Raw genomic sequence first — 12,501 nt, forward strand, 5'->3', positions numbered from 1 at the left:
CTCTCCTTCTCTTATTTTCATTATTGACGCTCTAATTATTTCACTTACCTGGTGTTCTCAGTCAGAAAGGTAATATATGCAAAAGTAAAAATATTTCAAAGACTAGAAAAGAGTACAAAATAAAAGGTAAATCTCCTTTCCATCTAGACTTCTAGTTTCCTAAGCCTCCTCCCAAAAAATAACCAATGGTAATGGTTTCTTTTATAAATAGCCCTTGCCAAACAATGGCATATACTATCTCCTTCTCACTTATTTCTATGTGAGAAGATATTAAACACAATCTATATATATAAAAGCATAAGCGACCATTCAACTGTTTGGTAGCTATGATGCGCACTGACCACCAGGGGGCAGACCCTCAATGCACAGGCATGGAAACATGGAACAGACTAGTGAATCTCAGAGGGAAAGGGGGAGGGCAGGAAGAGATTAACCAAAGATCTTATATGCATACTAGAGGCCCAGTGCATGGATTCATGCACTGGTGGAGTCCCTTGGCCTGGCCTGCGGGGATCAGGCCAAAACTGGCTGTCCGACATTCCCCGAGGGGTCCTGGATTGCAAGAGGGCGTGGGCTGGGCTGAGGGACTCCCCCCCCCCCCCCGCACGAATTTCGTGCACCGGGCCTCTAGTCTATATACATAAAAGCCTAATATACAAATTGTACCCTCGGGAGTTTGACCCGGAGACTGGGAGTTTGATCACTCGCTGTGACGTGCACTGACCACCAGAGGGCAGCATGGAACGAAGGCAGGCCCTAGCCAGCAGCCAGGGAAGGGAGGCCCTGGTTGGCAGCCGCAAGTCCCCGATCAGCCCTGATTGGCCCTGATCACGGGCCAGGCCTAGGGACCCTACCCATCCATGAATTTTGTGCACTGGGCATCTAGTACTATTATAAGCAAAGCTGAATAAACATGGTTGTTCTTACAAACTGGTAGAGCTTTATATGTGAGCCAATTTTCTAGACATGAAAATACTGGGTTAAAGAACATGTACATTTTGAATCTGGTAAATACTGCCAAAATGCCCTCCAAATAGGATGCATCAAACTACTCGCCCATCACAGGGTTCTGTTTTTCCCTATACTTCAACAACACAGCACATTATCATACTTTTTCACTTTTGCTAATAAACAGACATTTAATTGCTGTATTAATTTTCATTTCCTTGATTATGCTGGAAAGTTGAACATCTTAAGTTTATGTCATTTGTATTTCAATTTCTATAATTACTTGCTCATATCTATCACCCATTTTCCTACTGAGTTGCTATGTTTCTTATTGTCGAGAATATTTCCCGGTTTTTAACTTGTCTTTGACTTTATTTTATAGTATATTTAATCATGCAGATATTTAAAAATTTTAAGTAGTCAAATATATTAAGCTTTTCTTTTATTGCTTTGAGGATGTGTGTTTTAGGAAGGCCTTCTCCATTCTAAGGTTATTAAAAAACAGTCTTATTAAAAAAGTCTGGTTTTCTCATATGTTTATGGTTTATTTTTTACATTTAAATCTTAGATCCAACTGAAATTTACTAACTGTTGAGGCAGAGATTTAAGGTTCAACTTTTATTTTTTTTCCCCCAGAGAGATAAGCAGTTGTCACAAAACCATATACTAAACAAATCATTTTTTTCTGTTATGATCAATTTAAATGTAGTTTTGCCAGCTGCAAAGCATTTCAAAATGGAGTATATTTCTAGAAAATCTATGTTAACTAGATGCATAGTATTTAACTATATAATACATTTTAGTAAATGTTATCTATTGTTAATATTAATGAAAATTATACTGAATTGAAAAATAATGGTATGGCAATGTGTTATAGGAATTATTGAATACATCTATGATTAAAAGCAGGTATAACTTACTATATAAGTTCACCTTCTAGGTCTTTAAATTGTTCACTGGGTATGCAATATCACATTTCACACTATAGAGCAATGCCATATATAATTTCTTTAGGTTTGATTTGCTTCCGGATCATAAAAGGAGAAATGTCTTATACTTCATTATTCTAAATTCCATATTTGTCTATGATATTAATAGAAAAATGGTAAAATAATTTTTCTTGAATTTTCATTGATACGATGTACCTAAAGTAAATAATTGATACTTTGCAGTGGTGGAACACCATTTGGAAGGTGGTTAAGACTGGTTTTGATTGAGGGAAGGGCTTGTCAGAAAGCCACTGTTCTTGAGATTTACATAAGCTAAGATACAGGAAGCCATTAGGTGCATGGACCATATTCCACAGGCTGGGTCAGTAACTCAACAGCTCCAAGTGAAACAGGGCCACAAAAACACAGACTGCCAAATGCTGTTTCAGTGCTGGGCAAATGCACATTAACAGTCTTTATCCCTTCCCACTGAGTGTCAGACGAAGCTTCAAAGTGGTGACGTATTGAACTTACCAGTCAACAATACATATTCCAGTTGTAGCATATTCATTTTAACAGCTGTTAATAAATAATACTGCTTAAAAGAAATACTGTATAGACATAAAATGAAATCTAATTCCAAGGGGATAATATTACTAAATTCTTTATAACTGAACACACAAGGACTGAAAATTCAAGTTTTTTCATAAACGATTCAATCTCTCTGAATTCTATTTTATTTCTTTCTTCCCTTTCCTGCTTTGTTTACATTCCTTTATGAGCTTTATTTCTTTTTCATACCACTTTCTCCACCAAAACAGAGTCAACACTTTATTATTCCTGAAATTTTATATCTGGAAAGTATATGAAGGGATGGATATAAAACCAGAGAGAAGTAATAATATGGATGGCCCCAAACAGAAGAAAAGCTAACAAATATATTAATAAGCATTTTACAAGAATGTATTGTAGAATTTAAGCTTACCCTGAAATTTGTACTTAAAAGCTGAGGATGCTTAGAAAAAAAACTGGATGTTTGAAAAATTAAGACCATAATGATAATTAAAGTAATCACAATACAATAATGAAACTAATCTATTAAAACCTCACTCGGGATAGGAAATAAGACTAGCTCTCCATAGGAACCCAAATGATTTGGCTGTCTTCCTTTTAAAATATGAAATACTTGCAGTTTATATTTTCTGGAAAGATAACATATTTAAAAATTTGAAAATGAACAGTATTTATTTTGAAATGGAAAAATTCTTTTCCAAATGAAAGTCAACATCTTGTCCTTAAAATTCACTCCTCCCTCCTCCTGTATTCTTTGAGTGAAATCTTAACACTCTGCCTTCAATTTCTTTCTCTCATATCTGTGCCATTCTTTTCATTCTCACAACTTCCCAGAGTCCTTCTGGACTCTACTCTTTTTCTTATCTCCTTATCCAATCCATCAGCAAATCCTTCAAAACATAATCAGAATCTGACCACTTCTAGCCTGGCCGGTATGGCTCAGTGGTTGAGCGTCAACCTATAAACCAGGAGGCCACGGTTCGATTCCCTGTCAGGGCACATGCCTGGGTTTCGGGCTTGATCCCCAGTATGAGGTGTGCAGGAGGCAGCCAATCAATGACTCTCTCTCATCATTAATGTTTCTATCTCTCTCTCCCTCTCCCTTCTTCTCTGAAATAAATAAAAATATACTTAAAAAGAATTTGACCACTTCTCACCACCACCATTGCCACCACTATGGCCGACGCTACCATCTTCTCTTACCTAGTTTATAGCACTGGTTTCCTAATAGGTCTCCTTACTCCTGCCTTGACCTCCAGCTTGAGTCTATTCTAAGTAAAGCAGACTATGACTCTGGTTCTCCTTGGCTCAAAACTTCCAGTGGTTTCCTAGCTCACACTCCCACCAACACGCATAACTGTGCTGGTCTCATTTCCTACTATTCTTCCCATGAAGTCTCTCACTCAACTCCAGCCATTATCTCCCTGCCAAGCCATGTCATTCCCTTCCCACCCTTTCCCCTTGTTAATCTCTCTGCTTAGAATTCTTGTCCCCTAGATAATGCATCATTCCGTCCTAGGGTTTTATCCAAAAAAGTGAACTTCCCAATGAGGTTTTTTCATTATTTATGAAATTTTACCATCCTTCCCCTGACATTTCAAAGCTTTCTTATTTTACTTTTTTTTCTCCATAGCACATACTACATATTTTACTTACTTACCTAGATTATTGCCAGCCTCCCCAACTGGAATGTAAACTCCATGAGGCAGGGATTTGTCTACTGTGTTCCATGCTGTATCCCCCACGCCCAGAACACATAATAGCTCAGTTAACTTTGTTCAATAAATGAGCTAATACATAAATAAACAAACAAAAGAATGACTCCAGCTTGGGCTCTCACTGCATCTTTCCTGGTCTCCTGCTGGCAGGCTCTGTAATTAATCCTATACACCTCCAATCAGTAGTTTACCTCACATGGGTCTGACTCTAATGCTGCTCTGATTAAGAACCTAAGTGGCTCGCAACTGACCTTTGAGGAAAATACAACTCTATAGGGTGGCATCAAGATCCTACATAACCTGGATGCTCTTTTGTCAACTCATCTCTTCACATTCCATTCTTATACCTTGTTCTATAGACCAGTGTCTCCCAAAATCGAGTATTTTATGGGTCCTTTTTAAAGGGAAAAAATTTCTTAATGGTTTACAAGGTCACATCTAAGGACACCATTTAAGAAACACTAATTTGGGGGGAGGGGGGAGAGATCAACCAAAGGTCTTGTGTGCATGCATATGAGCCTAACCAATGGTTAAGTTCAACAGGGGGATGGGGCATCCGTGGGGAGGGGTGTGGGATGGGAATGGGGGGATGAGGACAAATATGTGACACCTTAATCAATAAAGAAATTTAAAAAAAAAAAAGAAACACTAATTTAAGAAACTGAAGTTCTGATAAATAAAAATGTTTTTTTAAATATAGATTGTTACTGGTAAAATAATTCTTGATACAGTATTATAAACAAAAGGAAAAAAAAATTTTAAACCTTCTTATACTTTACATCCCCTGAGAATAAATCCATGGACCCCAGTGGCAGAAATGAAACTCCTACCGAGCTCAGAAGAGGCCTACACTTACCTGCCTCCATGCCTTTGTTCCTCATGTTCCGCTATCCCGGAATATCCTTCCCCTGACAATAGTTACCAGAATTCTACTCATCCTTCAATACCTCGTTTAATTATCAGCTCTTTCACAAACTCTTCTTCTTCATACCCTCAGACAGAACTTCTCAGTCTCTCAGAGCAATTTTAACCTCTTCTATGACATTAATTACGTCATTCTTCCTTATGTTACACTATTATTTTCCTGTGGTTATTATAGCACCTGGATAGCATGAAGATGAACTTGTTCTCTTTTTATTTACATAACTAGTATAATGTCTTCCATATAACAACTAATAAATGTATACTAAATTAATCATTATATAGGGGGGGAAATAAATGCTACTATAAGTATGACCCTCTATTGATCATCTTAAAAGTAGAACTGTTCACTAAAAGTTTATAAGCAAACATACATAACATACTCATAACAAAAGAAAAAATTGGGGAAAGAGTTTTAAGTTACTTATAGGAGTTACCTTCTTTTAAGCATTAAGTCTGATATAGGTATGCATCTTAGACCAGTTCCCAAAACCATGAGGAAGGATGTCAGGAGCACAGTTATCCGAAGACCTAAAAGGAAACAAAAACATCCGGATTATTTTCTATTTTCTCTTCAAGTAAGTCCAGTGTTAAGAATAAAGATTTTTTTATTCCATCATAATAATGTTATAACCAAATATTATAGCTTTTCCCCATAACACCCAACATGGACAAAAGACCTCTACATGCTGAAAATGAAATTTGTATAACTTTAATAGAAAATTTAATGATCACATCAAGGATAAAAGAAGTTCCATTAGCTCTGGTTTTTTCAAAATAAATGGCTAGAATGTTTTGTTCATATGGAACACTAAAAATATTAAAAAAAATTTAAAGGACTAGGTATTTTAGTTTTATATCTCCAATATAAAATTTCTAATTTTTAAATACAAACTGCAAAAACTCTAAACTTTCACTATAATATATATATTTTTAAAGAGTGGTAGTTTTAACTTTAAAATTTTTTTTATTGATTTCAGAGAGGAAGGGAGAGGAGAGAAAGATAGAAACATCAATGATGAGGGAGAATCACTGATAGGCTGCCTCCTGCACGTCCCTAACTGGGGCTGAGCCCGAAACCTGGACATGTGCCCATGACCGGAATCAAACCTGGGACCCTTCAGTCCGCAGGCCAACGCTCTATCCACTGAGCCAAATTGGCCAGGGCGCTAAAACATTGTTTAATGTGATATATTATTGCTTTAAATTTTCTCCAAAAATGACAACTGGCTAATTACGTATTTTATATTATAATCATGACTAGTAGGCCGATGCACGAAATTCGTGCACGGTAAAGGGGGTGTCCTTAACCCCGGCCTGTACCCTCTCCAATCTGGGACCCCTCAGGGGATGTCCTAAACCGGCAGTCGGATATTCCTCTCACAATCCGGGACCACTGGCTCCTAACTTCCTGCTTGCCTGAATGCCTCTAACCATTCTGCCTGCCAGCCTGATTGCCCCCAATGCCCCCCCCCCCCCGCTGGCCTACTCGCCCCCAACTGCCCCCCGGCCAGCCTGCTCACCCCCAAGTGCCCCCCTGCCAGCCTGCTCGCCCCCAAGTGCCCCCTCCCGCTGGCCTGGTTGCACCCAACTGCCCCCCACCCCCGCCAGCCTGCTTATCCCCAACTGCCCTCACCTCCTGGCCTGATCGCCTCTGCCTCGGCCCCACCACCATGGCTTTGTCTGGAAGGAGTCCAGAAGGTCTCCTGGTCTGATTAGCATATTACCCTTTTATTAGTATAGATAAGCTAATGCTTGTTATAGGGTCATAGGAGGTGATCTTGAGAATCCTTTGATTAGTAACACAAGAATGGTCTTTCTTTTTATTTTTCTTGATTTATCAGATGGCTTTCAACTTACAGAAAGATGTTTTAAAAAAAAAGAAAACATAGCTTAGGACTTTAGAAGAAATTTGGGTCAGATAGCTTTCCCTTTTATATCACAATATGAACAATTATTTTTAAAATGTTTGCCTCTGGTTGGTCAAATTCGGATAATAGGGTAAGAGAGAATATAAAAAGAAGGTACCAAAAGATAGACACAATAACCTAAGTAATAAAGTGGGACTATATCATCCTACCATTGGAAAGCTGCTGTTGCTTCTAAACGAATGCCATCTTCTTGTTTGCAGCAGCCACATCACACAGTGGCTCATAGTGAGCATGTGGCAGAGGGGGCAAAATTTCTTCCAATTTCTCCCAAACTCAACACCTCTTTGAAACCATTTCACAGCGAGTAGACAAACTGTTTAATGCAAAATTTTCTCTCTTTTCATATCTTTCTCATTTTTTGGCAAAGGGGAGATGGTTAATGGTTTTTTCAAAGGGCTTCTCTGCTCGAAGAAAACTGAAAATCAGCAAAACTATAATTATTCAGATTAAACATAAATGAGGAAAATAAACTTGATATCCAGATCAGGCACACGTAGACACTACATTGAGGACAATTTGTGATATGAACATTATAATATTCTTTATGAGCTGAACATGATTAATGCAATTTGGCAGAAGGAATAGCACAGAAAATGGCGCTTCTCGGTATCAAGCAATGCATACACATTGCTCATTTACTGCTTCTACTAACAGAACACATATTTTAAAACCACATTATAGTCCTGGATGGTGTGGCTCAGTTGGTTAAGTGTTGTCCTATGCACCAAAAGGTTGCTGGCTGGATTCCTAGTTAGGGCACATGCTAGCTTTGTGGGCTCAGTCCCCAGTAGGGGATGTGCAGAAATCAGCTGATCAATGTGTCTCTCTCTCTCTCTCTCTCTCTCTCTCTCTCTCTCTCCCCCCCCCCTCTCCTTCTCCCTTTAAAAATATTACACGATAGCCACAGGAAATAGAATGTAATTAATAGAAAGTACATTTATGATCATAAATAACCTAAACTTTCAAAAAGGGTACCCTATGAGATACTGAATAAGATTTTACAGATTTGGGACTATAAGGCTTACATTCTACATGATATTTATTTTCCCCTTAAATATTTGACTTGTAAGTGAGCAGCAGAGCATTGGTTATAGCAATATGGCCCAAATAACCAGGTTCCCTATTACTACTGTTCAAGGCTAGCACACGTTTCTACTCAAGTATGCTTTTTATCAAACAAATGATAATATAACATCTAATACAAACATTTAAGAATAAAGAGCTGTCAAAATCTAATTACTAAAGCAACCTCGCAAGTACAGCTTGTGGCTTTCTTGATTATTTTTAATTGTTGCTAAGTATTACTTAATCCACCCCAGCTGATGTTCAGTTTTGAATAGGATGCTTTCTTTACCTCATTCAAATCCTGACGAGGCAGGATTCTATAACTGCATGTAATCAAAAAGATATCAAGAGGACCCCAGGAAAATAGGCTTGAGAGACATCTCACACCTTTAAATAACTAGATCCCAAGTGATTACAGTAGTACTAGGACGTGGGTGCAAACACCATTTGATGAGAGGTATGAGAACGATTTTGGAAAACTAAACATGACTGAAAATAAAAATAAGTTCTATTCCTATATGGAATCCAGGCACTGCAGGAAGCTTCCTTGCAGTAGAGGAGATTACTCCTTTTTTTGCTGGGCACCTACTCAGTGCAGGAATGGAGTCTCCACATCAGGTGCCTGGGAAAGAAAGCAGTCATGGCCTCCAAGTTTATCTGGAAAGACTGCTCTTTCCAGGCTCCACACTTCTATCAGCTGGAGTGAAGGCAAGCCCTGTTTGCTCCTTGTAAGACCTCTAGCCTCCCTATCCCCAGCAGTCACAGCCTGGCCAGCACAATCGGTGTTGGAGCCCATCAGGACTAATTACATTGTGCCTGTTATTCCTGTTTGCATTAGTCAAGAGAGATCCCATGATGGGATCCAAGCCATATCCCAGTATGGCTTCATATACCCCCTAATCTAACCTCACCCCTGCCACCTCCCCAACTCCTGAAACCTTTCCACTGTGCCGGCCTTCTGAGGTACTCAGAATCAGTGGGTCAGTGGAATCCCTATATTCTCAAGCTCTTCTCTAAAGATTCTCTTCACCTTCTTACTCCCACTGAAACCTCTCCCCTGAGAAAATTGTTTCCCCAGCCACTTGTAGCTCATTGTTACTCTCTCATCCCTTAAGCTCCCTAATCTCTTTTCTCTCAATGCTTTTAAGGTTTTCCCTGGTTTTAGCCAATCTGATTATGATGTGTGTTGGTATAGCTTTCTTCATGTTTCTTCTGCTAGGATTTTTTAATTTCTTGGATATCAAATTTGGTAATATTTCTGCCATTATTTCTTCATTCCACCTCACCCCCACCCCCATACACACACACACACACACACACACACACACACACATCTCATCTCACTCCATACCCTTTCCCATTACTTCTCACTTCTTCTTTATTAGACTACTTAAAATTGTCCTGCAGCCCACTGATGCTTGTCAGGGTTTTTGTTAGCTTTTAGCCTTTTATTCTCTGTGTTCCAGTTTGGATAGCATTTATTGCTGTCTTCAAGTTCACTTACCTTTTCTTCTGAAACATCTAATCTGCTCTTAAATCCTAAAGAGTATCTATTTTGGCTTCAGATAGATCACATTTTCATTTCTAGAAGTTTAATGTTGGTCTTTTGTTTCTGTGTCTCTCCTTGCTTTCTTCTATCTTCTTGAACATATATCATATATTTAAACTAGTTGTTCTGATGTCCCTGTCTACGAATTCTATTATCTGCGACATTTCCAGGTCTGTTTCTATTGATTGATTTTTCTCATCTTTATGAGTTTGAATTTTCCTGCTTCTTTGCATGTTTGGTAATTTCTGATTTGGATGTTGGGTATTCTGATTTTTACCTTCTTTGCGATAGATTTTTTTTCACTCCTTTAAATATATTTGAACAATGTTCTGAGATACAGTTACCTTTGATTGTTTAAGCTTTACTAGATGGAACCAGAACATCCTTTAGTCTAGGGCAGTGGTCAGCAAACTGCGGCTTTCGAGCCACGGTTTGCCGCTCTGTTGACTAATGAATTTGCCGACCACTGACCTAGACTCTCGATTCCAATAATTACAGGCTGTTGTTGTTCCTTGTGATTACTCCCCTATCCCAGTGGTTGGCAAACTCATTAGTCAACAGAGCGGCAAACCGCGGCTCGCGAGCCACATGTAGCTCAAGTGCCGCTGTTTGCCGACCACTGGTCTAGGGATCATCTACCTTTACTACTGAGGCAATGCCCTTCTGAATATTCAACCCAACCTCCTATATATTATAAGCTGATGGCTGTCAGGAAAGTAAACTATTCTGAGCCTTGTATAAACTTTGGGAATTGTTCTGCCTGCTCCTTTTTGGTGGTCCTTTCTCCAGACTTAGTTTCCTTACAAGTATCTACTGACCAGTAGATAGCTGAAGACTCAAGAGGAACTCCCTGTAGATCTAGACCTTGCTCTCTATGAAGCGTTTCCCCTCTCTGGTAGTCTACACTAAGAATTCTAGCTATGTTAGCCTCTTTGAATCCTCAATTGTCTCCTCAACTTTAGAAAACCGCAGGTGCCCTAGCTGGTTTGGCTCAGTGGATAGAGAGTCCGTCTGTGGACTGAAGGGTCCCGGGTTCAATTCCGGTCAAGGGCACATGCTGGGGTTGCAGGCTGATCAATGGCTCCATAGGGGGAGTGAAGGAGGCAATTGATCAATGGTCCTCTCTCATCATTGATGTTTCAATCTCTCTCCCTTCTTCTCTGAAATCAATAATAAATGAATTAATTAATTAATGAAAACTGCAGGACTCTGTTTGGCTTGCCATCTCTTCAGTGCTGCTTGGAAATTCTCTCCAGGTAGTAAGCTGAAGCAACCACAGGAATCACTGTCTTGCTCTGCTAGTTGTTCAATGTCTAAAAACCAGTTTCATATACACTGATTTTGTTTTTAGTTGTTTAAGGCGGAACGATATATGCAGTTCTTGATACTCCACCATGGCCAGAACAGCCTTTGATTTCATTCTATCTGACTGTAATACTCACCACTCCTGGCTGCATGTCTACAGACCACCACATACCTGCCTCCAGGTCATTCACCTTCACTACTTGAAAATGCCTTGGCTCATTATTACTCCTTAGGACACCACTTCTCTCATAAGTCTGGTGATTTCTTGTGCAGATCCTTTCAATATCTTGCCCTTTCAGTCCCCTGACTTCTTATTCCACAATCATGTCCTCTACCCCAGCTTAGTCCTCCTCTCTGTTGGTTACACTCTGACCTTAAGTTTGCCATGATTGTATCCATGACAAAATTGCAATTTCCCTCATGGATCAACTCCAGCCACACAGATCTCATTGCTCTTGGATATGCCAAACTTGTTTGCTCTTGGATATGCTAAACCTTTGCATTTTCCCAAAACAGTCTTATCCAGAACTGACAAGCCAAGCATCCTTTTAGGTCTCTCCTCAGACACACGCATCAGTAAAGCCTTCCCTGACACTCCATACAGAGTATTATCCAATCACACTCCCGTTCTCCCTTGCCTTACTTTATTTTCCAAAGCACTATTCGCCATTTGACATAGAAAATAGTGAATTTTATTGTTGCATGATGCCTGGGTCTTCTCACTAGAATGCAGACTCTGTGAGGGCTATCTCCCCAGTGCTTAGCACACATGTAGGTGCTACCTCTTCTTAAACCTTTCTTCCTTTGGCTTCTGGGGCACACTAGCTTTTGGCTCTCCTAATATCTCACTAGCTAGTCCTTTTGATCTCCTTGCTGGAAAATGAAAAGGGGTAAAGGAGTACAAAGCCGGCCTCAGGAAGAGAAACAGTCTTCTACGCTAAGCTGGCTGTGACCCATGGGAGCAGGAAGGCCAGACAGCTACCTCTGCCTTCTAGGGAGAAAGATACGTTAGAACCCAACAATAGCAAGAACTCGCTTTCGATGTATGCAGATGGACCCTCTGCAGCAGGACAACCAACATATCAACGTTTATTAGCCTTCTGCTACTGAAAAGGAAAACCACTTCCTAAAGAGAGAATTTCTAAATTTATTTTTTATTGCTTCAACCAACTGAAAACATAAAATTGAACTCACTACATATTCACGGGAACTCTGAAACAACTCTTAAAAGTAACATGTTTTATGAAGCAAATAGGTAATCCCTAACTTATCTGGCCAGAGATAGCAGATAGAATTATAATAATAAGGGTAAAAATTAACATTTCTCCATCATAAAAATAAGGTCGGCTAAATTCAGTGAACAATATTGAAAATTGCTCCTCATAAAAAGAAACAACAAAAGAGCACTTCCCTCTCAAGTTAGCCAACCTTGTAAGAAATGACTGAGGAATTGTCACAGATTGGAGGAGGTTAGGGAGAAATAACAACTAAACACAATTTGGGACCCTCCACTGAAACCCTGGAATGGCGGGGAGGGGAAAGGACAGTGGAAAAAACTAGTG

General features: G+C 39.4%; 1 protein-coding gene across 1 annotated transcript in view; it reads right to left on the reverse strand.

Moving 5' to 3' along the window:
* SLC49A4 (solute carrier family 49 member 4) overlaps nucleotides 1-12,501 on the reverse strand; it is an 89,917-nt gene that overhangs the window by 75,387 nt on the left and 2,029 nt on the right. The window contains exon 2 of the mRNA XM_079762161.1: nucleotides 5,527-5,620. Within this exon, the coding sequence (XP_079618287.1) occupies nucleotides 5,527-5,620 (94 nt within the window). The remainder of the gene's footprint in view (nucleotides 1-5,526; nucleotides 5,621-12,501) is intronic.

The sequence above is a fragment of the Cnephaeus nilssonii genome (genome assembly GCF_951640355.1).
Source record: "Cnephaeus nilssonii genome assembly, chromosome: 3".
Lineage (NCBI taxonomy): Eukaryota > Metazoa > Chordata > Mammalia > Chiroptera > Vespertilionidae > Cnephaeus > Cnephaeus nilssonii.